Below are 25,806 nucleotides of genomic sequence, written 5' to 3'. Positions count from 1 at the left end.
AATATTCTTTTGTGACTTTGATATTGACTTTTTATTAATAGTCTTTGTATGAAATCATTGTGATTAGAGGTTTTCTAGGATTTCGTGGTAACTTTGAAATAATAACGATGTTCTCTAAAGGTAATTGATATATTTAAATCTTCTTCAATGAGGAAGTACAATGATTATGTACATACATGTAATCCGAGTAATCGTATTCTTAGTCTAAACCGTTAATTCGGTTGCTCAGACGATCTTGTTCAACTGGTTCATCCAACGAAAAGTAGATGGCAATTAATGTTCGTTGATCCTGTTCTAACAAAGATAAATTATCTTTACAGGTATAGTAGAACGAACACTGTACACACTAGCAACGGTAACACTGTGCTGGTCACTGCGCGACAATTCTGTTTACATCAGACGGATACACGAAACGTCCACGATACTGCGATCCTACAGAAAGAGCAACATATAATTGTGAAAGCGATCGTATTTTTAAACGATCTATCTCGCTTAATTGCGTAATCGAGCATTTCCGATTATTTAATTGAACCTTGGCGCGCGTACAGACGTTTCAACGAGTACGAATCGGAGCACAAAGAGATTAGACATTAATTCACTTTTGGGAATGGTAGAAAATCCGTTGTTTATTGCGGATAGAGTGATCGGATCTAATGGACACGATATCGTTGAACGTCGATAATTCAGAATTGTGCAATGGCACTGCGTTAATTAACATTTGGCGCGGTTACAGCAACGGAGGAAGTTGCGGACGAATACCAAAGGTCACGGTGTCTGCATTCCGCGAGGAAAACAAATCTCGCGTTATGGATTTTAGAATCAAAACATTTAATTAAGATCCACTTTACACACTTCATTTAAATTTCCAATGACTCTACATCTAAAATTAGTATTTAATAGTTAAAAAATGGTTATAGTAAATAGTAAACAGTAAAAAGTGGACCTACCAATGAGTAACTTACTCTCTCCGTTTGTAGAAAAGGAATTATTGAAATTTGACGAGAAAAATGACTAAAAAGACTTCAAATTTGAAATTCTGATTCAAACAATTTCAATGCTCGATCTAAAGAAAAATTTGTCACTCCCTCTACTTTACAAGACATTACGAGCCCTTAATTCTGGAATCTATTTTCATCCCCGCAACATAATCCTTAACAAGGAAGGAAAATATTTCCCCTAAAGCATATATCCGATATAATCTAGGTGACTTTTATTGCGATACGAAGACATGATATCCCTAATCTCACAAGCAGCAGAGCCGTCAAAAGGCAAACTCTTCGATGAAACACAGACGACCCAATGAAACTTTCCTACACATTTAACACTAGAACTACTAAATAATCAAATCCACTATCTCCTATAAATAGTTAAATCCACTATCTCCTACTAATCAAATCCTTCTATTTCCATCTAAAAATAGGAAGTCCCATTTAGTCAGATCCTAATTCGCTTATGTTTCAGTTCATTTAGTAATTCCCCACGAAATCCTACAAATCTCCTCAACCTTCATAAGACAAAGGCCTCGGAACGGTTCATTTCGATCTGTCCAGTAATTCTTAAACCACGACAGGTGCGTTGTTCTCGGGGAATCTCCGATAACCGTCAGGAAACAACGGACCCGCTCGGTGCTGTCCGACGAACCGTCGCACCGACGTCGTTCGTGGCGAAAGAAACGAGGGAAGAGAAAGAAGAAGACGACAACGCGGACAGCAATGAAGAAGAAGAAGAAGACGAAGAAGAAGAAGAGGTAGAAGAGAAGCGCGGAGGGTGTCGGGACGCGTTGCCGCTGGCATTGGTAGCAGTCTCGAGATAGCCGCCGGCTGGCTTCCTCGCCGCCTCGGGGGATTTATTCGGGGATTCCGAGCGCAAAGTGGCGAACGATATATCCAGTGGGCCCGATCCCGTCGATCGTGCGCAGCGGCAGTGGTCATCGAACGGCCTGGCAAGGGTGGCACTAGCGAACCGGTCGCGCGACCCCTCGATCGTCTCTCGAGCGCCTGCCTCGAGGATAAGCCCTCGAGCGTGTGTTTCCTTCGGTTGCGTTCTCTTTTTCTCTCGTTTCTCATTAGGTGAGTCTCCTAATCGCGCTCCGACCCACCGAGCGTTTCACCGAGCCCCTCTTTCCGCGCTCGTTCTCTCCTCTTCCACACGGCGTCACCGTGTCAGCTCTTCGTCGTGCTATTTTCGTGAGTGTTGTGCAAGTGTCGAACTGCGTTCGAGCGGCATTCGAACGCCGTACGCTGGGCCGCGGATCGAACCGATCGAACCACGTCCGCCGGACGTTCCTCTCGTCCGATCAACCTCGGTGAGGCTGCCCCGCGACCCTTCCTCGATCAGAACCGCGAGTTTCCCCGTGAACCGTCGCCCTTGGACACCGACGCGCGATCGTCGATTATTTCGGGAAGTAGAAGATTAGCAGGCGAACACGCAGCATCGAAAAAATTGCGATCACCGCGGCTCCGGAATGTTGGAACGTTCACGAGCGCGGCCTTGGGGATGCTGAAAACATCGCCCGCCTGCTACTGTTTTCGAACGCGGGGAAATCATGCACTCGTCTTTAAAATAGACAGCCAGCCCGAGCAACGCTTTTCCCGTTGACCAGCGACGCCGGATGGAATCTTGATGTTCGATCTCGTCGAAGCTGATTCAAGCTGGTAGAGGGAGGAAATCGTTGAGGCGGCATTGGGGGTGGATCGCATACGCGACGTCGCGGTTCCGGTCGTCGAGCTGGTCGCCAGGTTGACAGATATGGCATGTTGTCAACTCGCCATGTGGAAGCACATGGACAGGCCGCTACGAATCTTCCAGTGATCGCCACTCGATCAATGCCGGCGCGTCTTCTGATCGGTTCGCGATGAGAGTGGCTGATAATCTTGATACACCGTGAGATATGATTGGAAATGAATTGTTTATAACTGTTCATTGGCTTTGAGTCTCTCAGTTGATGTTAATAGTAATCCCTTCAGTGATGCGAAAGATATAATTAGATTAAGAGAATTGTTGTGTATCTCGATATTTATATCAGATGCGCTAAGTTGTGAGACCGTACTGTGTTAGACGTTGAAACGAGCCAGAACACTAATCGACTTGTTTAATATCTTCTTCTGTTGCATAGTAAATTCAGTTCACAAGATGTTCTTTAGCAGCTCCACGTTTCTAGCGATTAGTATCTTTATCGTTATCTTGTTCACTGTTTATGAACCGCAACGCTTAACGGATTAAATTGCAGAATTATTCAAGTTAGATTTTTGAAGACACGACATGATAGGCAATCGATTTCGATCGTTTGGAAATATGAAGTGCTTTTTCCGTGTCCGTCACGCGACGTGATTCGAGTAAACGCGTCGCTTACAATTAGAGAGCGACAAGGTTAAACGGTGGTCGCGGTCCTCCCTTCGCGACGAGCCGGTGACACTGGCCGCTCCTCTAATAAACGTAACCGCGGCGGAAACCTGGGGCGAAATGAAATTCTGTGTTACATGCTCAAGGTGCCTCATAAAATAGTCGTGCTATTTTACTGGCACAGTTTCCCTCGCGAGTCGAGACCGTCCAGTGAATCAAACCGTGGGGTTCAGTCATACGAAGGCCAAGTTTTTAGGTTTGCGGAAAGATGACTGAACGCGACAGAGAGAAAGAAAGAGCGAGAGAGCATGGCCGTGAAGCGAAAGCGCTCGTGACCGGAAGTAGCAGACTATGCTTAACTTGAACTCCATAGAAATGATTGTTTCGATTGAATCGATCATATCTTCAAAAAGCTTCGTACATTTCGTATATTTTGAAAGTATAAAATCAATATTAGGGATTCTTCAAATGTGTCACGGTGCATTTTTAAATTATTCTCCTTTGAAATTGATTCGTATCTGAAATAGTAGTTCATCCGTATTCGTGTTATGATAGATGTTGGTTACAGTTTAATTGGGTTTCCAGAGCAAATATATTTGCATTGGGTGGGCTGAAAGTTGAGGCTCTAGGGCGTTTATCAAACCAGTGTGGCGTTTGTTAGCTTCCAGTAGTTTATCCGTTAAAATTACTCGAAGATGAATATAGTTTATCTTCTGAACTAATTAGGGAGCTAGGAATGACTGCGCGAATTCACTAAATTCAGTAACGGGAATTTATGTTTCCTATCAAGATTCTCTTTACATTAAGAATAACGCGATTCAGAAATGAGTATTCTTTCATTTTATGATGAGGATTAGAGTTTATTAAAAATATTTATAAAATCCGCAGACTGATATTTCTACATTAATTCTATTTTCTCCGTTTTTCGCGGCGAACTGGATGATTTTAAAGTCGTTCGAAATTACGGAGCAAGATATTCATTGGATAAAGTGCAGCGGTGTTCAACGAGGATGTATCGATGACGCTTCCTCGATCGCGTGAATCCAGGTCCTGCAGTTCGTCGATCGTAAACTGCGAGGATTTATTTGTTCGTGGCTTTACGCGCACTCCGCGTGGATCACCGGCGTCGAAATCAATGGCGGAAGTGACCCGATTAGCAGTGAAACACAAGAAAATGCGGCCAACCCCGCACAGTGCTAGCGGGCCAGCCAATCAGACGAACGAAACGGGTGCTGCGTGTCGGAAATAGATTTCGCTTAAACTAAAGGTTGATCCACCGACGCCACTTTAACCATCTACGAGGATCGTTCGATTTTGTCGCCCAACGAAATCGATCGAACCATTGGGTGGCACCGATCGTTGCTCAGAATACTTAGAACTACCTGCCAAGACATGAAACGATACCCGAGTTATCATGCTATCCCTATAAAATGAGTAAATTGTATTATTCGTGTGGAACCAGTTTGATTTCCGTGGCCTGGATCAAATCAAGGGATGATCATTATTTTCAAACTCTTCGAATTGCCACCAAAATCAATTATTAGGATAGGGTTCGTCTTAAATCATCATTTATATCGCGTATAAATTTGCTCAAACATTTTATTATGAGTTTGCGAAAATTAGGTGTGTTTAATGGAAAATACGGACACTAACGTTTGACGTTTCGAAGTCGATAACTTACCATCCGACCGAAAAACTGTTTCCGCGGCTGCTGAAATCCGGTACTCGAAATTAGGTGGCAGCACTATTATGAAAATTTGGTGTCGGTCATCTTTCCTTCGATAGATAGGATTAAAACTGTTTAATTGTCGTAATCACGATAAAAAGGAAACGCTAATGCATCTCTTTTCTTGTTTCCGTGTTTTAGAATGATGGTGTAATGTGGAATTTACTACAATGGCTTCCAACATTTCGATTACATCTAAAACGAAACAAGGCAAGTTGTCTCTAACCCTTTGCTTCTATTCTATTATAATATTCCTCAGAAAGTATTCAAATTCTAATCAGATCTATCCAGATTTAATATCAATTTTATTCTATTAACAATTCATTTTTAATTCGAACAGCCTCAACGGAGGTAACTCGAGTGACCAGAAGAGAGGGAGTCACAGTCGCGTCATCAGGCAGGGTGAGTCCCACTTTCATTTACTCTTCTCGGTTTAATTATTATCGATAGACGTAAGATAATCATCTACAAATTAGTCGATACTTTGCTGGTATCTTCGAAGACAATTTTAACAGTGAGAAAACAATGTTTCCGTGACCAGTAAATATTATTCCGAATATCTGTTTCGTGGGACCAAAGAGTATCTATGTCCGACTGGAATCGCGGCGACAATTTCCGTTCCAGAGGAGGCACCGCCACGGATAAAGAATAAAACATCAAACGTTTTTGAGTAATAGGCTAAACGGCAACTAACAAGACGTATATGCCTCCACGCTAAATACGTTACGTCACGACACCACCATCTAAATTAAACTAAAACCAAGGCGCACCACGAAGGTAGATAGAATATCTGGTTCGATGCCAAAGCCTGAAGACAACCAAGAACTCACCGCCATTCCAACTACTCCCGCAATGCACGAACACGTCCCTCATTCTTCTCGGGGATCGTTCCTCCTCCTCCTCCACCTCCTACCTTTATCGGTCCCTTTCGCTAGCCTGCTCTCACCCCTTAATTCACTCGGACGAATTCCCCTACATATTTTTTGTCTTCCCTCTGTCCTTTTGGCCCCCGCGCGACATGATTGATACGAAATGCATTTCTGCCGGCGTTTCACGCTTCCTGGAAGAACGAACGTCTTCTGTTAGCATTCGCAGAGCGCATGCCACTCGGTTCCGAGCGTCTCGGCACCGTTCTTAATTAGGCCTTAATTAATTGCGGGATATATGGGATTCTTCGGCGCGCCGGTTGCGATTGCAGGAAAAGTCACTGCCCATTGTGAACCGTTGACTTTCTCTAACAAGAATAACTGGCATGACGCTCGTTTTCTTTTATAGTCCCCTATTCAATATGACACATGTTGCTGACACATCCACCGACACCAGACTTCACGAAACCTGCATTGTTTCAGCTAGCTTCCACGTTCCCGAAATTTTTCAGTTCATTATGCAATACCGACGTGGAGAGTTAAATTCATGAATATTGAACCTAGGCTTCTGATTCCTGTATCAGATATAAGTTGCATTAATGGAGATTCACCGGTATCGACCTACACGCATCGAAACATGTGTCGTCAAAGCTTCTGTTCTATTACCTTGTTTGGTTCCCGGGATTAGCGGGGTGTTATAAATAGAAGTTAAGACAGTTCAAGTTCTTGTTTTACCTGTTATTTATGATCGACGTCGCGTCACGCGTGTATCAATGCTACAATCTGTTCAAGTCTCATACTTTGAAATGTCTGATGTATAAATACGTCGGCGTGACGCGTCAGGGTTAAAATAAGATGACAGGTTCCTCGTTACAAAACTCCCTTCCGGTCCAACCTTCGAGGAATGTAATTGTCTCTCCTGTAATTACTTTTCTTGAAATCTTGATAATCCGTTCGCTCGATCGCGCATACGGCCGTTCGTTTTTATTGCTCCCGTCGCAACTATTTACCTCTGGTTCTTTAGGTACCCTGTCGAACCAATCCGCCGGAATCAAAGTTCATCAGGTTTATATTCGAGAGATTTTGGCAATGCATCAAAGTCTTTGATTCGCGTCAGCGATCGCTCGTCGCCTAGCCAGCGGTGAAAGTCTGCAGTATTTACTAATAGTACTGACACCCGACGAGAAGCAGAGTTTCGCCGTTCGGTGCTCAGAACCAACGTCGCGCGTAACGGGAATATTAATTCATTGTTGCATGGAAAAACAAATTGTAGTCGCACGGTTTATGCTGTTGAGACACTCCGCGTTGATGATCGCGCACGTGATCCTTATTAATGACGGACCCCCTAATTGCGGAACGACTGGCTCACGTTACAGTTTAATATCTAGCACTGCACGAGTTCTAGGTTGTATATCTTCGCCGTGAGAAATCAAAGAGTCTTGCAAATTAAGAATCGAGTTTCATTAGTTATAAATTGAGGTTTGAGAATCGAGTCTATTGTAGCAGCTGAACTTTTCACCGATTGATTGTCATCAGATCGTAATACCTTAAGCAATTCTACACCAATATTAGGCGCCAATTCTCCTACATTTCGATTTGCCGATTAAATCATCCACGATTCTCGTCTTCAAAATTCCGCAAAATACCATAACGATGAGTATTCAACTTAGTCATAAGTGTCCCGAACGCGTTGCCAATTGAACCATACAAATCGAGTCAATTGACGTGTATCCAAATACCCACGTTTATGTTTAGAATTGGCGTTCCCCAAGCCGTAAATCACTGTTTAAACCGTTGGTGCTTTGTAGGAAACGCATTTGAGCAGTATAGCGCCCCAGCCAGATACGCGCGAAGTAAAACCAACGGGATCGTCGGTTGCTACTCCGATGGCGGTCCTCAAGGTGACCCAACTTATATTTCACTTAACCGTGGAATAACTCTATCGAGTCGGTGACGGTTTAATTAATTTATTGTCGCAGTTCTCGTCGGGTGGTAGCCGTGAGGATGATTTAGACGTTCGCACCGTGTTGCTCATTTCGCGGCGGCCATTTTGAAGGACACCGCGTCGCACGCCATTCGTTCGGGAGTCAGACAACCGCGACCACGATCGCGATTCATTTCGTGAATCGCGTTCGAATGTCAACGACTCGATAAGATGAGTCACGGGGGGCGCCGCGTCGGCACGTTCGGTTTCGTCCAGGTCGAAATCTGTAATCTTTGGCAGATCGTCAACCGACCGCGGTTTAAACGAACGCGCGTCGATGTGCCAATAGGTGCCGAGCCGACCGTTACTTCGCGCGGAAACTTAACGTGTACTTAGTTTCGATGAATAACGACCGGCTGTCAGCTGGTTGTTTGGCAGGTTTAAAAACCACACGCTACGCGCTATTGGCAACGGCAACATCCGTTCCCGCGATCGTTTTTCTTTCATCTCATCCGTGGAAAACGGCTGTTTACGAGAATATTTAAACGTAAAGAAGACCGCGTGAGCTTCTCCGACGCGCGAATCTTATTAAATGTGTACACAAACGTTGTAAAATGAATGATAGAGAGAGAACGCCGAGGCGACGCGGTTTTTTATCGTTCGCTCGGGATTGCGCTGCCGCGACAACCCTGTGAATTATCGTCACGGAACCGGCCAAAACGCTGTGACAGAAACAATTCGTGATAAATCAGCATCAGCCTTGGCCCGTCCCACAGTTATTGCTCGGCTATAAATCGAACTGTAATCGTTCATCATCCTGAACCACTTGGGGACAAAACGTTCCTAGATGAGGCTCCGTTTTTACCCTTCCAACGTTTTATAAAAATAGAGAATTTTCCATTCTTAGGACTCCCTTTTCTTTAATTTCTCTTTTTATTCGGTGAAAATTAAAAGTAATGGGCGTATTTTCATAGTTTTGATTGCTTGTTGTATGTGTTCTGCTTTTATTGGCTTCTCTTTAGACATGTTAGACAAATTTTAATAGATTTAAATGATTGAATAATAGATTGAAACCCTCTAGATGCTGTAACAAAATAAACCGCATCTCGCTGTTCAGTCTGACTCTCCATATTTTTTGCATTAACACTAGATTCACAAAACTCATCAATTTGTCGGATAGTAATTTTCATGAATATTATTTGGTAAAAGTTTATATCAATTTTAATTGATACAATTATAGGAATACGTATTTGAATCCTTTGTTTTGGAGGTTCTAATTTCCAAGATCTATATGAATGAACCGCTGTTGTTCTAGGAACAATACGATCGAGTGTACAGTAAATATGCGTAAATCTCGTGTTAATTGACTGTTCATAATTTAGAACGATGTACGGCTCAGTTCAGCCGTTCCAAAAAGATCTTTTTTTAGTTCGAGTTTAAGACTCCGTACCAAAACTGTTTGTCGTTCTAATTAAATACAATAGGTTTCGCCGGCCCTGTTTGCTGTCCAACCGAGGCACGTTCCGCTCGTTTTTTGGCGTAAACATTATCGTTCCCGGCTGTACGGCTGCCAGAGCTGATCATTATAGGATTAACAGCCGAAACGAGCCGAATTCTTGTTTCGTGAAACCACGTTGCAGCGTTACCCGTTTCACCAAGAAAAACGAAAACGCACCGCGTGGCGCACGGGAAATATGTATCTTAGATTCAACACTAAAACTACCGAGCAATTAAAATGACTTATTTTCAATTTGTTACAAAAATCAGAAGAAACTCTCTCGCAAAAAAGCCTCCACAATTTCAATATTTGCAAAATAAAAATTCTGAAGTGGGTCAATTTGACCTGTCTGGTAGTTTTAGTATTAGCGATTGAAGTATCTTCCCGTTAAACATTTGTGTACACATTGCTCTGAAAGCAGAAGCTTCTATAGTTTCTTTGCCTCATAGACTGATGCATACTTTGCCCACACGTGGCATCGCGTAGGTGATTTTACCCTTGCTTCAAACCAATTACCCGAAGTCGTAGTTACAGATACACAGGTTGATTAAAAAAGCAATAATAAACAAACGCTGCAAGAAAGTTCCTATAAACGTAAGCCATAAAATTATCAAAGTTACTATCATTAATTTTTAAACTTCTAAACAATTTTATGTTTTCATCGAAGCAATTGATTTTTTCCATCCGCATTCACTAGAATTTTTTCGCAACACTCAACGGGTGCTAACTCCCCTAGCCATCATGAACGCCTTTTCTTCATCACCCTGTATATATTCCAACAGTTTATCGCACTCTCGATCCCAAAACATTGGCAAACGAGATCGAAACGCGGATCGACGATGCACGCGGATCAATCGCATCTCATCTCGCGACGTTTCGCGCGTTGATCGCTCGCCGCATCTGTTGGCACCGAGGCGTGGCCGGCTATCGAAATTTACTGGCATTTCAGAAACCAGAATTCGACCGATAATTCGAGAGGGGTACAGACGGGAGGGACGGCGGGGAAGCTGACTGAGAGGGCGTGACTGAAAAATGGTAACAGGTGTCTTATTCATCTCCGGCAAATTGCGTACGGTGACACGCGTACGCGCCAGATTTATCACCCACTATATCACTTACTCTTGCTCGAGCGCACTTCGAAATAAATAAACTCACTTGTCGGCGGCATTAGTTATCTTGACAATACTCAATTTCTGCCGGGGTTTCCGTATTTCGTATGAAAATCTTTTCGCGCCGGTGCCACGTTCCCTCGCCCCTTCTCGTTGCGCGCTGGATATCGATGGTTTCACGAGTGTTTCGCGTGCCTACTTACTTGCCCGCGTACAGTGCGCTGCGCTGATAATTTTAGAGGATCAAATCGGACGCGATATTTCATATCGCAGCGTAACTGGGTCGAGAATAGTTTCTCACGCGCGTACTCCCCGGAAAACCGGCAGGATTTATATCAAATAATGACGCAACCGGTACTAAAGAAAGAAATCGGGCCTGCAGTAGGCGGTTGAGGCGATAATCGGCATGCTTTAAATAGCTGGGCTGCACAGCGTTGCCCTTTTCCATCTTCGCTGGTTCAATTATCGAGTTGAATCGAGTATTCGCGTTATCGTGGGCGTGCGTATTTGGTATCCGAATTCTGAATGCTTTGTGATTGAAATGTATGGTTCTAGCTCATTAATTGATTAATTGATTAATTGTTTTAATTGGATGAGAGTTCAGATGAATTTTAGATAGATTTGTTGTACTTCGTTTATTTTAGATTGGTCTTTTGTATGATGGGTTTAATATGGTTCTACATTCGAAGATGGAGTCGTACATCTCGAGTAGCAGTATCTCATGACAATTTCCTAGGTGACGCGAAATGTTACGAATTTCTCGTCGAATGTTTACAGGGATTCGACAAAATAATGGAAACATTACTTATAAACCGTGTACCGTGTAGCAGACAATGAAATTAACTTCTCAACGAACAGTTGTATATTATATCATTACCTGTTAGTCAAGACTTATACGATTTCATTTAAGTTCAGCTGTATGAGACTCGAATAAATAGTCCTACTCTACATTAACCCTTTGTCGTATATCGTATCACACTCGTGACGAAGATTTCAAACAGAACTTCGAAGATTCAATTTCTTCGAATCAAAATTATACCTACATTATCTTTCCCTTATTAATTGTTAATATTTGAAGAGGTAAATAAACGATGGCACTAAATGTAGACATAGAACGAATATAGGATTCTTCCTTTAGTAATAAACTATTGACAATAAAATAGTTGTAACAAGCTGTTACAAAAAAAATCATAGGACAATGGGTAACACTAGAAGCATTTAATTCTTTACACTCGAAAGTTTTTCACTGGAAATATTTTATATTTTTCGACGAGATATAAACGACACTGTTTGAAACTAATTTAACGATAACTCACAGATAAATTAAGCGACAAAGTTATTTTATTTAAATATTTCCTATAGCAATACAAAGTTTAATTTAAAATACTAAATATTCAACTTCATAATTTTGCTGTATAAATGCAAAGGGTTAATATACTTAACATATAGTCCTTGCAAAAATATACTCGTTGCAGTATTCAATCGAACCTACTCACGTATAAAATCATTTCAGCTATTTAGCATTTTTGAGATATCAATATTCGCGGAATAAGAAAACTGAAATCCGCCATCTTGGCAGTTGCGGTAGTTCTAGTGTTAACGAAAAATTCGTTAAACGTACGATCAGTTTCCGTTATTTGGTCGAATCCCCGTACCGACACCCTTATCCCGCGTTGTCGCGGACACGCGCGCGTCTTCCCCGGAGCCCGTGTAACTCCGTTCTAAAGATGTATTGGAGAAGTGTAAGAAGGGTAGCTATTTCTGGTCGTGGGGAGCCGGAGAGACTCGTCGCGCAAACGGCTCTTAGCCACTTCGTACACCGAGAGGTAGTCTGGCGTTCGCCGCGTATCGGCAATACGCATTTCGGTGGGAAGCAGAGCAGCTACGGTAGCGGCAGCGCGAGAGATGACACGCGCGCCGGCTCTCGCGTCCTCCTCCGTCTCCTCCTCGCAGTGATACGCGGCTTAAAAACGACTCTTCGACCGGGAGAAACAGATCTCGCGACGGATCAACCGGACCAGTGTCCATCGGAATGTTCCTTTCGGCGTGTTCATCGCGCGGAATCTCTAAACTCGACGATAACGATGAATCTCCCAAACGGAGAGGATTAATCGACATTTAAAAACGAACGTGTCGCAACGACTCTGACTCCAACGTCTCATCTCGAATTTCTGTGATTCAGTCAACCGGGGCCAGAATAAAATTTGATCTCAATCCCATCGGGATTTTCTATGATTTTCTATAAAAACCGTCTCCGAGGGGGTGGAAAGTGGTTCACGCTGGTGGAACAGGTGATGCCGTACGTGTATTCCGCGCGAGCGTTCTGCTAATTCATTGTGTTCCGCGAAACGGCGTCGGTTAGGTCTGACAACCGATATAGAGTGCAGTGCACCGGCGTGAAAATAGATGGTGGTTGGTGAAGATCGGTGAAAGTGACGAGGTGGAAACGAGCGGCGGCGCCAGGGGAAGACGGATTGGAGCTACGGACGCTCGGTGGTTTATCGTGAAATACCGGGGTATCAGGGACAGCGTGTCGTTTCGTCGCGCAGCAAACAAATACGTCCAGTGTTTGAAACATCGACGACATAAATATCATTGGACAAAACGCGTCGACAGTGTCGTGTCATCGAGAATTTGTCTTTGGGAAAGAAAAATACTCTAGGAAAACAAGCTCGGCTGCTCCGTGAACCGGTGAATCCCACTGAAAAGAGAATAATCATCAATCGGGCAGGATGATGGACGACATTTTGACAGTGCCGGGGGTCGAACGCGTCAAGCCAGCGTCAATCGTTTGACGCCCCGTTGCCAACCGTGTTGGAGCCTCGAGGGCGGCCAAGAATCCCCTGAGCGAGAACTGACTAGTCGCGTAATCGGAACGGGTCGGCGCCGAAGGGGTCGGTCGGCCGCACGAAAAAAGAGCCTCCCCTTTTCTGCCGACGAGGAAATCGTCGAATTGGCCGGGTACCAGGCAACAGCGGTAACGAGGAGAACGGAATCCTCGCGGGCATACCTTACGTAAAAATAAACCGTGGCTGGCGCGGGGTTTGACGGGAAACTTTTTAACGAGCGGTCGGAACGACGACGCCCCGGGGGAAAAATTACGGCTGCGACGAGCCAGGCAGAAGAAACGAATCGAATCTCTCCTCGCGCAAGCATCTTCGGGTTGAAAAGTAATTTGGGTTAACAGGGACGCGCGGAGAGGCTCTTTATTTTAAGCGGGACTGAAGTGAAAATAAGAATAGCCGCGCGAAAAATTCGCCGACGAAAAGTTTAAATGACTGGAAACGGCTTCTGGGCTCCGACTGGTTCGCAGTCGGATGTTCGAGGAGCTGAAGTTTAATTGGTGAAAGGACCCGCCCCGCGACGCTTTGGCGATCGCCTCCACGTGGACGAGTTATGGCGAGAAAGAACCGAGGGCAATGGGGGCCGACGCCGTATGCGTTCACTGACGGGTCCGTTGCGGGCAAGCCAAGAGGAAGTCACGGCTGACCGATCGGGTACAAGGGTCTCCTCGTGGCGATGCCAAGCCCTGGGCGAGACGGTCGGGGTTAATTGAAATAAGTCAATCAAAGCTACGCCTCCACGGTGAACATTCGATTCCCTAGTGGACGGGGTATAGTGTATCGATGAGAGTTTGAGTCAACTAAAGGAGACAGGATGTCCTTCTGCAGGATAACCGGTCGGAGCAGAGGCCTGCCGAAGCCGAACTATTTCCCGCTGCTGCCACCTATCAGCCCCGCCGACGCGAAACGCTTCTGCCGCATCACCGGGAAATCCTACGGCCTGCCCACGCACCATTACATTCCAGTCCTACTGGGCGTGCACAGCCACGACAAGTCGAAATGCAAGATCACGAACGCGTCCGGACTTGGACCCCATCATTACACTGCTGGCTTCGTTTTGGGCGAGAAGAAGAAGCACGTGATCCTCAAGGATTATCGTTACGTGTTCCCTGTTCTGGAAGGCGAAGGCGAACAGCAGAGGGCTCTGAGGGATTTACTGAATACAAAACATCCGTCTGCCGAAGAAGAGGCTGCTAAGTTTGTCTACACGGTACAGGAACGAAGATGCAGCCTGGTGTTCCCCTCAAGACTAGAGGCAGCGGTCCGAGATGGAGACGTAAAAGACGTGATGCTCTCCAGGGACTGCGACACCGTGTTGTTTAGGTTAAAGCAGGGGAAAAATGTTTCGGTGGACTTCAAGAACCTGGAGGATTTCGAGAACCTCTATGATGGGCTAGGTCCCAGAGAAGACGTGTTGAAGGAGAGAGAGAAGCAGGAAGCGGAGGCTAGGAAGAGGAAGAGGAAGCGACAGGCTGGGCTGAGTTATGCGAAGAGGATCTTTGAGGAGAAAGAGAAAGCTGCTGAAGAAGAGGAGTTGAGGAGGACGAAGCAAGTTAGGTTGAGAAGCGTCAAGGAAGAGGTTCAAGAGGAGAAAGTTGAGACTTGGAAGAGCGTCGACCTGGAGCAAGCTAGAATCAGGGCGTGCGAGTTGATCTCTGTTACGGGATCGTTGAAAGAGACCGCCAAATCTCTTCCTCAAACCTTGGACTGGAATTCGTTTCAGGAGGCAGCGAAATCTCCATTGTTGCCTGTGGCGGAGAAACTGCCATCTCCTATTAAAACGGACCCTCAGGTCATAGAGCAAGGTGCCTCATCTGGGTGCACCAGTCCGGTTTCAGAGAACACTGGCGGCTTCGAGGCGATATCGGTGGTGAAGCCACTGACGCCGCTAAAGATAGACCTGGACTCGTCTGTGCTGTCGGCCATACAGAATATTCCAGCTGCAGATTTGAAAGAGGTATCGAATGTGAACGTAAAGCTTCTGCAAGCTGGTGAGCAGGCGCTGGACGAGCTGCCGAAGGTAGAGGAGATCCCCGAGCTGGTGCAGAACATCGCGAAAGGAAAAGAGGCTACCATACACCGGATCAAGGGGTTGAAGTTGGACATCAAGTCCGCGCAGAGATTTATTGCCGGACAGACGGTGCAGACGCCGTCCGGCCCTATTTTCGTACCTGGCCAGACGCTGCAGACACCTCAGGGACCTGCGTTCGTGCCTGGCCTGACCGTGAACACGCCTGACGGTCCTGTCCTCGTGCCGGGTCAGATATTCAACGTCCAAGAGCAAGACGACAAGAGGACGCCGGTGTTCGTGGCTGGACAGACACTTCCCACCGAGGAAGGTCACCGGTTCATTCAAGGCCAGACCTTCCATACCAACGAAGGAGCTAGATTCGTTCAAGGACAGACTGTACTCACTGAGGAGGGACCAAAGTTCGTCGCGGGCCAAGCGAAGGAAGATGGAACCTTCGTGCCTGGTCAGACCATCCTCACTGCTGATGGACCTAAGTTTATGCCAGGTCAAACCATAACCGATCACCGAGGAGAACAAGTATTCATCCCAGGGCAGAGCGTGCAAATAAATGAATCCTGGGAGTTCGTGCCTGGGCAGTGCATAGAGTCTCCGACGGGTGAAACCAAGTTTGTACCTGGTCAGACGCTCCCGACACCTCAAGGACCACAGTTCGTACCTGGACAATATGTGGCTAACAACTCAGGGGAAGGCCGCTTCGTGCCTGGTCTTGTAAAAGACACGGACCAGGGCGCGACCTTTGTGCCCGGCCTGACTCTAGACACGCCGAAGGGCCAGAAGTTCGTGGAAGGTCAGTTGCTGAGGACACCAGAAAGCGAGAAGTTCTTCCCAGGGAAAACAGAGCTGACGAAAGATGGCTTTCAGTTTGCTGCTGCCACGAAGTTCGACGAAGTCGTGTTCCACGACGCAGGGCCAGTCGGCATACCCGTCGACCCGAAGACTGCGAACGTGTCCTTGCAACAGAGCGAGATCTTCGGCCACATGGTGCAAACCGAACGAGGTGTGGAATTCTTTCCGGAAAATGCGAAGAAGTTACCCGAAGGGCGTCGGATAGTCCCGGGACAGCTGGTCCGCGGAGGAAAGGACGGTCCAAGATTCGTGCCAGGTGTGATGACGGAAGACGGTTTCTTGCCTGGCCAGATTGTGATGACAGAGAAAGGTGAACAGTTCGTGCCTGGCCAGGTGATAGACACCAGCACAGGGCCGAAGTTCGTTCCTGGACAGATGGTAGAGACCAGGACAGGGTCGAAATTCGTGCCGGGCCAGACGGTGGAGACTGCTGATGGGCCGCGCTTCGTGCCTGGTCAGATCGTCGAGACCAAGGTCGGTCCCACTTTTATTCCTGGTCAAGTGATCTCCACGGAGGACGAGGGATCTCGATTCGTTCCTGGTCAGGTGGTGGATACTCCGGAAGGGCCCAGATTTGTACCAGGTCGCGTGGTGGAGTCTGGAGAGCTAGGGGTAACCTTCGTGCCTGGGCAAATCGTTCAAACGGAGGAGGGTCCGCGTTTTGTCGCCCCGGATCTAACGGACACACCCGAGGGAGAAGTAGAGTTTTCTGTGCAAGGGTTTGAAGTCACTCCAGAAGAGCTGAGGCTCCTCAGACCGCAGCATTTGCACTACAATCCGCATGTGCAACATCACGGGGAGACCAGCATTGACGCTAGAATGTTGAGACAGTTGTCGGAGGCAGGATTATCGGTTGGAAGAAAGGTTGCTACCGACTTGCCAGCTGTTGACGTCGACGTGGACCCAAAGGCAGTGGCTCTAGAACACGCGCTGGTGATGGCAGAGAAACTGGGACTGCATGGCAGCACCGCAGTTAAAATGGCGCAGATAGTTTCTACCGTTGCCCAGCTGGCGAAGAACATTGCTGTCCAGCAGGAGCTCGATGAGAATCTCGTTACTTCTAAGATGTTGAAGAGTAGCAAGTCTTCGATGATTATAAACAGCAGTAAAAGCGATGATCAAGGAAATGGGAGCGAGAATGATGACTGGTTGCGAGACGCGATCAAGTCAGCGTTATCTAGCGCTGTCCTAGCAGTCGCGAACTACTCCATGGAAACCAACACAGAAGAGCAACAGGATTTCGTTTACTCTTGCATCAGCGAGGCTTTCAACGTGCACCTGCGGCAGAAGTACACCAGCATGGAAGAATCTGTCGAAGAGATCCTGCATATACTTCTAGTCCCTCAGAACAGGAGCAACCTGTGTCAATCCGCGTTGCTAGAGCTGATAGAGAGCAAAAACAACAAAGTGGACATACTAAAGTCCACCGTGGTTAGCCAGTCTTTAAAGGACGAAGTGGTGCTGGACAGACTGTCTATGGTCCTGGAAGAGGATCACGGAACGGATTTAGTGGGTCCAGCCTTTAGAACCGTTTCCAAGAACGACCCGGAATTGGTCTCCAGAGTTCTGCGCAAAGTGTCCGAGGAAGTGTCTACCATATCCACCGAAAAAGAAGCAGCGGAGAGCGTTCACAAAGCGATCGTCCACGCGGTTCGCGAGTCGAGCGAGATTCGAGTGCAAGAATTGCTGAACGACGATGGAGAGAACATTCGGGAGCTGCTTCTTCAAGCTGTCGGTCTAGCTAGAGCTTTAGGGATGTCCAGCATCGCGAGTAGCCTGCTAGCAGTGATCAGCGACGAGCAGTCCACGCAAGTGTTAGCCAGCGACAGAGTGACACTGGACGTTTTGAAAAGGCTGACAGTGATGAGGAAACTAGCCGAAGAGAGGCCGCCATTCATGAACGCCCTGACGCAGCTCTGCAGCGACCCAGAATTAGCGAGGACCGACCCGAGGCTCCGAACTTTGGTGCGAGAGAGTGCAGCGCTAATGATCGTCCCTGAAGAAGCGCCATTGCAATCGTCCGCTGATGTACCCAGCGTTCTGCTTCAAAATGACAACAGTCTAGCAATGGAGGAGTTCCTTCTGAGGAGAAGTCACCGATCGTCGTCCATTTTTATGATCCTGAAGCAAGGCATGCAGGCGGTAGTGCCGAGGGAAGCTTCCAGATCAGTTCTCACGGGTCAGGTGGCATACACGGTCCTCGACGAGGACGGTATCAGCCATTTTGAACCGCTGCACGTATTCTCCGCTCTCAGACTCAACCGGCCCACCGCTCATCGCTTTTCTATGTACTGTTGCCCGGTCGCGAAAGAGGAGGACTTGGATATCGAGATAGTGTCTACGTTCACTGGGACTACTTCCATCGCAAGTAGCCTCGATGGGTCCGGAAATGGGAACGGCCAGAAACAGGAGAGTAATGGAGTCGTGCTCTCCAGGTCGGACAAATCTTGCGCATATTCCGCTAGCAGAGAAAACACGCCGAGTTTGAGAAGATTGAGCAGCCTCCAGCAAGACAGTAGCTCTGAGCGGGTAATGTTCGAGGAGAGGGTTTCTGTTATGAATAGAGATCCTTTTATCAACAATAGAGTCGTAAAACATTCAGATGCATATTCATTTCGATACCTTCAAGCCTACATTTTCGTTCAATTATAATTTTGTTGTTATTACGCTGTTGGAATTTAGGTTGATGTTGGGAACGGGATAATATTCCTAATTATTTTATACAAATTCAAAATGTCAACTCACTCGAGTTTCTCGATTCTTTAAACGGAGTTCAACGAAAGAATTCATTTTCTTTTTGCTAGAGTCGTCATTGCGATTCATCTGTGCGATATTTCGATCTTTCGGTGAAAACTTGAAGCAGCCACGACTCGATGATCGTTTTCTCTGTTACAGAAATCCCTGGACAACTATATCGTCGTGAAGGATTACAAGAGCGACACGGGCGATTTCTCCGTAAATGTCGGCGATATCGTCGAGGCCCTCGAATACGCGGATCCAGCCAAGTAAGCAGTCTCCAGCCAGCTTCATAAAATGGAAGGGAAAACAAATGATCCGTGTTGTTTTGTTGGATCGTTGACTCCGCGTGTCGGGGCATTTGCGTGCGCCGTTAAAATTCTATTTCCGTGTGTGTGCAACGTGTGCGCGGCCGAAAATAATCCTCAGCCCCTATATAGCCTATGCCCGATGGGATACGGGAGTTTGTTGCGAGCGATCTGTCACTTTCGGAAAACTCCTCCGGTTTTCGGCCGCGTAATCAGGCTTCTCATTAACGGGTGCTGCTTTCATTAACGCCAGGTTCGCGTCGCGTCGTCATAACTCATTCATTTCAGAGAGGGTACGCAGGAAACTTATGACTGCCACCCGCTGTCGACGTTGATTTTTGGGATACATTGAATTTATTATACTATCGTTATTGAGTTCAATCAGGTTACACCAGTAATCCTCGCTGCTTTCTCTCATTCTATTGCACTGGCTCGAGTGTTTCTTTATGTTAGATTATTAATCATAAATAATACACTATTTTTCTAGTTCGTCCATAATTTTCAAATCGACGAATCAGTGAGTTGCTATTTTTGAAAGTAGAAAATTTACTTCGATCTCTTCACACTTCAATCTTCTGTTATAATTGTTCTGTGGATCTTTACGCGAATTCCTGTTTTTCGAGGTTGAGTGGACATTGCTAAAATATCGCCGGACAAAATGGTGCGTCAACCAGAAAACAAGATGTAACCTTGTTTGGCGACTGTCTTTCTTCTCATTCACGAGTCGCTCGGATAACACATTGAACGTACAATCAACGTGACAAAAGTCTACATCTCGTACGGATCCACAGTCCAGTCGCAACACTAATGTATAGCCTAATGGTGCGCGCTGCATGAAACATCCAAAACATCGCTGGAAAATGCATTAACCTCGAAGGATAACTCCGGTGCATCGAACAACGCGAAGGAACCACCGCGGTGGCTCGAAGCTCGGTCGATCCGCGTGTCAAACCACGGGAAACCGTCCCACGGGCTCCCCTTTGCTTATTTTCGCGGCGATATTTTTACGCGAACGACGTACCGGTCCCGCGTTTATAAAACACGTCGACGGCACTCGCCCGTCGGCAGATGGAAAGTTTCGCGCTTGAAACGGCTTCGTCGCTCGTCTCCAGGTTCAGCGAACGGTTCCGCTCGGCGCGACGGAAATAAAATGTTCGGCGGACCGTGGACAACGCGTCGATGATCGAGCTTTCGGTTCCCGGAGGAAATAGCGATAACAGACGCCTGTGAACGCCGCGAATAGACACGCTGGAGCCATAAATATCGGCAAATCGAAGCCGAATAACAAACGGAACGGTGAGAATGCCAGCGGAATGAAAGCGTACCGCATACGCGTTTTAACCCAGCACGGCCTCCGCTTGCTCTGCGATTAACGGCGAATGATGTTTAGTCTGCATGGAAGCCCGAATTAAAAAATCAGCGGAACGTGGACGACGATCGGGGCCTGACTCGGCCTGCGGCTAGCTCTATTCTGGGCGCTTTCGCCGTGTTCTAGGAAGATCAAGCTGGACCCTGATCTGGATATCGGAGAGATCGGCGACGTGCTGGACAACTCCGCCGCCTGGCACAGGCTCTCCGTCAGACCGCGACGGAAACACGCTGACCCCCGCGCTCGGTCCGTTTCGCGATCGAGCTCGGACACCAGCCTTCAGAGGTACCGTATTCGCGCAACGGCGTTTCCCGGGTGATTGTAGAGGTTTGAGGAAAGACATACATTTGGATTAGTTAATACTATTTCTACCGGAGGTATTGAAAGTTATCTTTTGACGTTTTAATTATTCTCTCAGTTTAATCATTTTTCCTCAATTGAATTTTCGACATTTCTTGTAGTTAATCGTATAATCGTTATTGGAACAGTCGAAAAGTCAATTCAGAATATACGATTAAACTTGGAAAATGATTTTAAGTTAAAAATTCGAGGTGTCTTTTGACACCTTCCGTGGAAAGAGTGTTAAGATCGTTGGCAGAGGAAGATGTTTGTAGCGTTTAGAACTTTTATTGTGGAAAACTGCGATTTCAGGTTCATTTTAGAGTCGTTATTGATTGAAGACCTCTGTAAAGAGCGATGTGCAATAATGACGCACGTGAGGCAGGTCAGTGCCCACGCTGCCATTGACTCATCGAGCTGGAAGCAGGGTATAAACCTAATTCATGTGACGCTATTGGTTGATTGTTGGTATCTTGAAAGCGAAGCTGATAGTTGAATTCTTTTACTATTACTGAACAATCTTTAACTTTCTTGAAACCTTGGGAAACGCTGTCGTAAATCAATTTGTAGAGCTCAACTAGATCAAAAGGAATTGAAGAACGTAAGCGAATGGACACATAGTAGTGAATGAAGTGTGTTAAGAAAATGATAAATTGGATGGATCGAGGAAGATATCTTGACTCTATAAAATATTGTCGTCGAGATAACAACCGAAGCTTGAAGATCATTCAATGACAATCTCAACAATGGATTATCGTCAGAACAGAGTTCCGCATCGAAGCGTGAAAATTTCGCCAAGGACGCATCATCGTTACGCCTCAAGATCACTGGTACAGGTCACTGAGTTATGGTCCTAACAGGTGCAAGCTGACCGATAAATTTCACTCCTTCGACCGTTCTTCGTTAAACCATGCGTGCCTCTGTCACTTTCTAATTTGACGATATCTCGTTGAAGGATCGGAGAACTGGAAATCCGAAATGTCTACTTTAATATATACGATATGCTTGAGAGTTTCCAAAGGCGAATTCCTTGATCAAATTAGAAACTACATATTAACTCGATGGTTATAGTATTGTTTTGACAACTACAATACCGCTTTAACAGTTATATTATTGCTTTCAGAATAACACTATTGCCTTGCGAACTACAGTGTCGTCTTAACTGCTTTAGTATCGCCTATAAAATATAGTACAGGCGTTAGCATCGCCTTAGAAACTGTTTTATCATCTTAAAAACTATAGTATCGCCTTGAGAACTGTAACATTGTTTTGGAAACTATAATAACAGCTTGAGAACTATAGCATATCCTTGATTATCTGCCTTAAGAGGTACACCATTGACTACAGTTGGGGACACCAGTGGAAAACTGATATCCGCTTTGAGAACTAGTTTCGATCCGCATTAACTCTATTAAGAGAACCAACATAAAACATCAATTCGACAATCGAGCGATATCAAAGGCAAGATAAAAGGAAAGATAAAAAGTCACTGTCGAACGAGTCGAGGAGTACTGCGGATTTCACGGAGGCCTCTCATGACTATATCCGTGCACGAAATATAGCAACGACAGGTGTTGCGGTGAAACAGTAGCCCGGGCATTACGTTCACGTCGGAGCCAATGAACTCGTCGTATTTCAACCTTCCTGCTTTACAACGAAACGACTATTAATCCATTAAATGTGCCTGTTCGCTCCTTGATTCCGCGGGAACATATTGCATCGACCGTTCATTACAGTTTTCTCTTGCCTCCATTACCTTTATTTATCATTCCACGGCCGGACAGCGATTTCTCTTTCAGATCAAAGTCCCTTTGATCAGAGCTGTTCTGTGCTCGATCCATTCATTGAATCTCTAATTTTATTGTTAATACGACATAATCATAGATTATATTATCCCAGAACCGAGAACGTTGTTCGCTCGATTTACATTATGATCCGAGAATTGGAACTCGAAACAGAAGCAGGTATGTCCTGCGCGAAGGATGCTCGAGGTTACATTGTCTGTAATATTAATACCGATGATGTCTCAACTCGATGCGCTCCAAGATAAAACCAACCGCGCTAATTTATGACGACGTTAATGAAGACGAAACGCTTATAAACGTCCCTACGGCAATAATATCCTGAGACACTTCGCATGATTGGCCGCCGGCCAGAATAGTTGCAGAGCCGATAATGTATAAATTATCCTTCGGGAAATTACCGTTCTCGCGCGTATCGGGAAATCGCGGGGGCGTGATCGCGTGTTTCGTTCGATTTCCTTTCGTCGAGCAGCCGCGTCCAAGCTCGGCTGTACGCGTCGAGACATTTTGGAGAATGTGTCGCGTTACGTCGGTTCGAGATGAAATGTTGCGTAGCTAAATAAAATTCGGTTACATAATTTAACGAGTTTCGTACTATTGGCTCGCCAAGGGTACCTCGATTCCGGGGAAGGCGAAATATCGGCCAGTTCTGAAAATAAGCTCGCGTAAAGGTGAGGTTCAAACTAATACGTCGGTTTCGCTGGTTTGGCGATAAAGACATTCAATGGACCGCGGGCTATTTACCACGTTCCACATTATGTTCTACGGGAAATTTTATTGAGAAGCTTGCATCGTGTACCATTTCTCTTTAATAAGCGTATGTACTAACGTTAAAAAATATTTGATCCGAGGAAAGAACGAATTTCTTTTGTTGGCAATTTAATCGGAACAAGGAAATAGAAAGCAGGACAGTTTTGTCGAATTTCACAGGTTGATTTCAATTTGTATAATTAGTTTAAGTCTCTATTTTCATTTGATTTAATAAAAAATAGAGGATCATTTGTTTATTAAAGAAATAACCGAATATTTTAGAACGTTAGTAAATTTATTAAGAGGTGTGTAAATGTACGATTTATATTTGACGATGTTTTGCACCGTTTTTGTACAATGTTACGTTTTCGTGCGTTGAGAGCGAGCCAGAATACGATTGATCAAGATGCATCATCATCGTGAGGAAAATATCTTTTCTAAGTTATATTCCAAAAAATAGCCGCATAGACAAGCGGGTGGGCGGTCGGAAGTTATATTTGAGTTTAGTGACTAAGGCAACAGGCTTCCCGGTTCTCGTATTCGTCGTTCATTCAACAGAACGCAAAATTTGTTGGCGGTCTGTTCGGCCCATTAGGCCTTGAATTCGTCAGTACCATTTAAAGTGGGCCAGTGGATATTACTGGCGGCGAACCTGAACATTTTTGTACTAAATTTACGTTCACGTTTAATCATGCGTAGAAATATCAAGTCTGATGTGGTCCCTTCTGCAATGAACGAAGTATGAAAATGTTTAAAATTACAATATTTAATATTAAGCACTGGCTGTTAATTGTTTCCATTAATCAAGTTATTATAAAAGATCTTTGGCGCCGATATGTACTTAAATGTTCTGTATAATGTGAAAAGGTAGAGGGGAAAATTTGAGGAAGTTTCTTAATTGTGAATGAAAGGACAAGTTGTACAGTCTACTCATTTCATTATATTAGAAGTTGTATACATTTTTTCTGATATATTTTTCTATATAAAAAAAAGTCATTTATTTTAATCTCAATTCCTTTTTTTTTAAAGGGAAAATGAGAATAAATATGTACCACGAATTTGAAATTTTTCTTATTTAAAAGATATATTGTCTGATGAAAGTCCCTTTTCGTAGAGTCTACGTTCGCACAGCAGACTCTAAGGAAGGATGGCTGCCAATGTCGATTTTAATGCAAACCGCCCTCAGCGAGGACACAGCGGCTGGACACCGCCCCGAGGACTCGCATTATCGAAGAGAGTACGTCATCAAAATAATATTAACGCATTTTTCTTGTCAACATTTTACTTACTTGATATTAAATAATAGCCTCCTCATTTATTGTGATGAAAAAGAATTTAATTAACTTCCTTTGAAATGTAAGTAATTAGATTTTATTGGTCGAGATCACTCGTTGATTCGTGATTCTAATGTCTATTGCCATCAAAGAATTTATTAAGAAATTTTTAGTTGATAAACATCAATTTTTAAAAGATTATTAAATATGTTACTCGTAAGTTAAGTGTTTATCATTGATCTTACAACAAAGTTATAAGTAGTCATAAGTAGTTGTAGTTACTCTATGAATGATAAATATTAGAAATTTATGTATACCAGTATATTTAGAATATGTTATATGATATGACAGTATATAATTATGATTAACAATAACATTTTTCTAGAGCGGTGGTGAAAGAACTGGTCGAAACCGAGGAAGAGTTTGGCAGGGACCTACAGCTGGTCGTCGAACGTTATTTGAAACCCCTCGACAATCCGGACGTGCCGCGAATTGTGCGCGACAACAAGGACATCATCTTCACGAACCTGAAGCAAATTGCCGATTTCCACAATACGTACGTATAAACGGACGCGTTGGCAAAGGAAACGGAATTCACTGCGACACATCGAACGAGATATTCATTACAAAAACGAAACAATTTGCTATTCTATCTGAATTTACCATTTCACAAGTCACATGACAGAAGATACAATCGTGATGACCAATTTTTCGATCAGAAAATGAACCTCAATACTCTACTACAAAATTCGGTAACGAACAATCACAACGTATCTCATCGAACGATATATAAACACAACCATACTGAGAATCAAGCTGAAAAAATACACGACACGCATCGCACATTATTCGCCAACGTATATTTCTTTTTTCTTTAGATCGTAAAATGGCGTAAGTTCGGCAATGAATCATAGTTTTGTGTGATCGTGTGTTTCGTGTTGGCTGTTTATACAATAGTCGAACTAAAACCGTTGATTCCTCGAAAGTTTTGATCACCTTCCCTCGTAGTATGCGAAAGCACGCTTTTATTCACCCTATAAAT

The 25,806-nt window shown here is 44.9% G+C and overlaps 1 protein-coding gene and 1 long non-coding RNA gene across 11 annotated transcripts in view; one reads left to right on the top strand and one right to left on the bottom strand.

Annotated features, from left to right (window-relative positions):
• Positions 1–121: 121 nt before the first annotated feature.
• Positions 122–6,984, bottom strand: LOC143174797 (uncharacterized). Of its 5 annotated transcripts, none has more exons than XR_012999158.1 (4): positions 6,601–6,984; positions 5,899–6,509; positions 5,024–5,263; positions 122–4,724 (listed from the first exon to the last, which is right to left on the bottom strand). It is a non-coding gene; the product is annotated as an uncharacterized LOC143174797 (long non-coding RNA). The 5 variants fall into 5 exon arrangements; XR_012999159.1 differs by having other exon boundaries at positions 5,899–6,555; positions 6,670–6,984; XR_012999160.1 differs by having other exon boundaries at positions 6,670–6,984.
• A 5,290-nt stretch (positions 6,985–12,274) lies between these two features.
• Obsc (Obscurin) overlaps positions 12,275–25,806 on the top strand; it is a 41,329-nt gene continuing 27,797 nt past the window's right edge. For 5 of the 6 annotated variants that reach the window (XM_031975918.2, XM_031975919.2, XM_031975922.2 and 2 more), the window contains exons 1-5: positions 12,275–18,715; positions 19,082–19,191; positions 20,726–20,884; positions 24,605–24,727; positions 25,150–25,320. In XM_031975918.2, coding sequence (XP_031831778.2) covers positions 14,123–18,715; positions 19,082–19,191; positions 20,726–20,884; positions 24,605–24,727; positions 25,150–25,320 — 5,156 coding nt within the window. In that variant the 5' untranslated portion in view covers positions 12,275–14,122. The remainder of the gene's footprint in view (positions 18,716–19,081; positions 19,192–20,725; positions 20,885–24,604; positions 24,728–25,149; positions 25,321–25,806) is intronic. The other variant, XM_031975920.2, reaches the window with a different exon arrangement.

This window comes from Nomia melanderi, chromosome 8 (genome assembly GCF_051020985.1).
Source record: "Nomia melanderi isolate GNS246 chromosome 8, iyNomMela1, whole genome shotgun sequence".
In the NCBI taxonomy this organism is placed as follows: Eukaryota; Metazoa; Arthropoda; class Insecta; order Hymenoptera; family Halictidae; genus Nomia; species Nomia melanderi.
The sequence above is the reverse complement of the archived record's forward strand: the minus strand, read 5'-3'. Positions and strand labels throughout refer to the sequence as shown.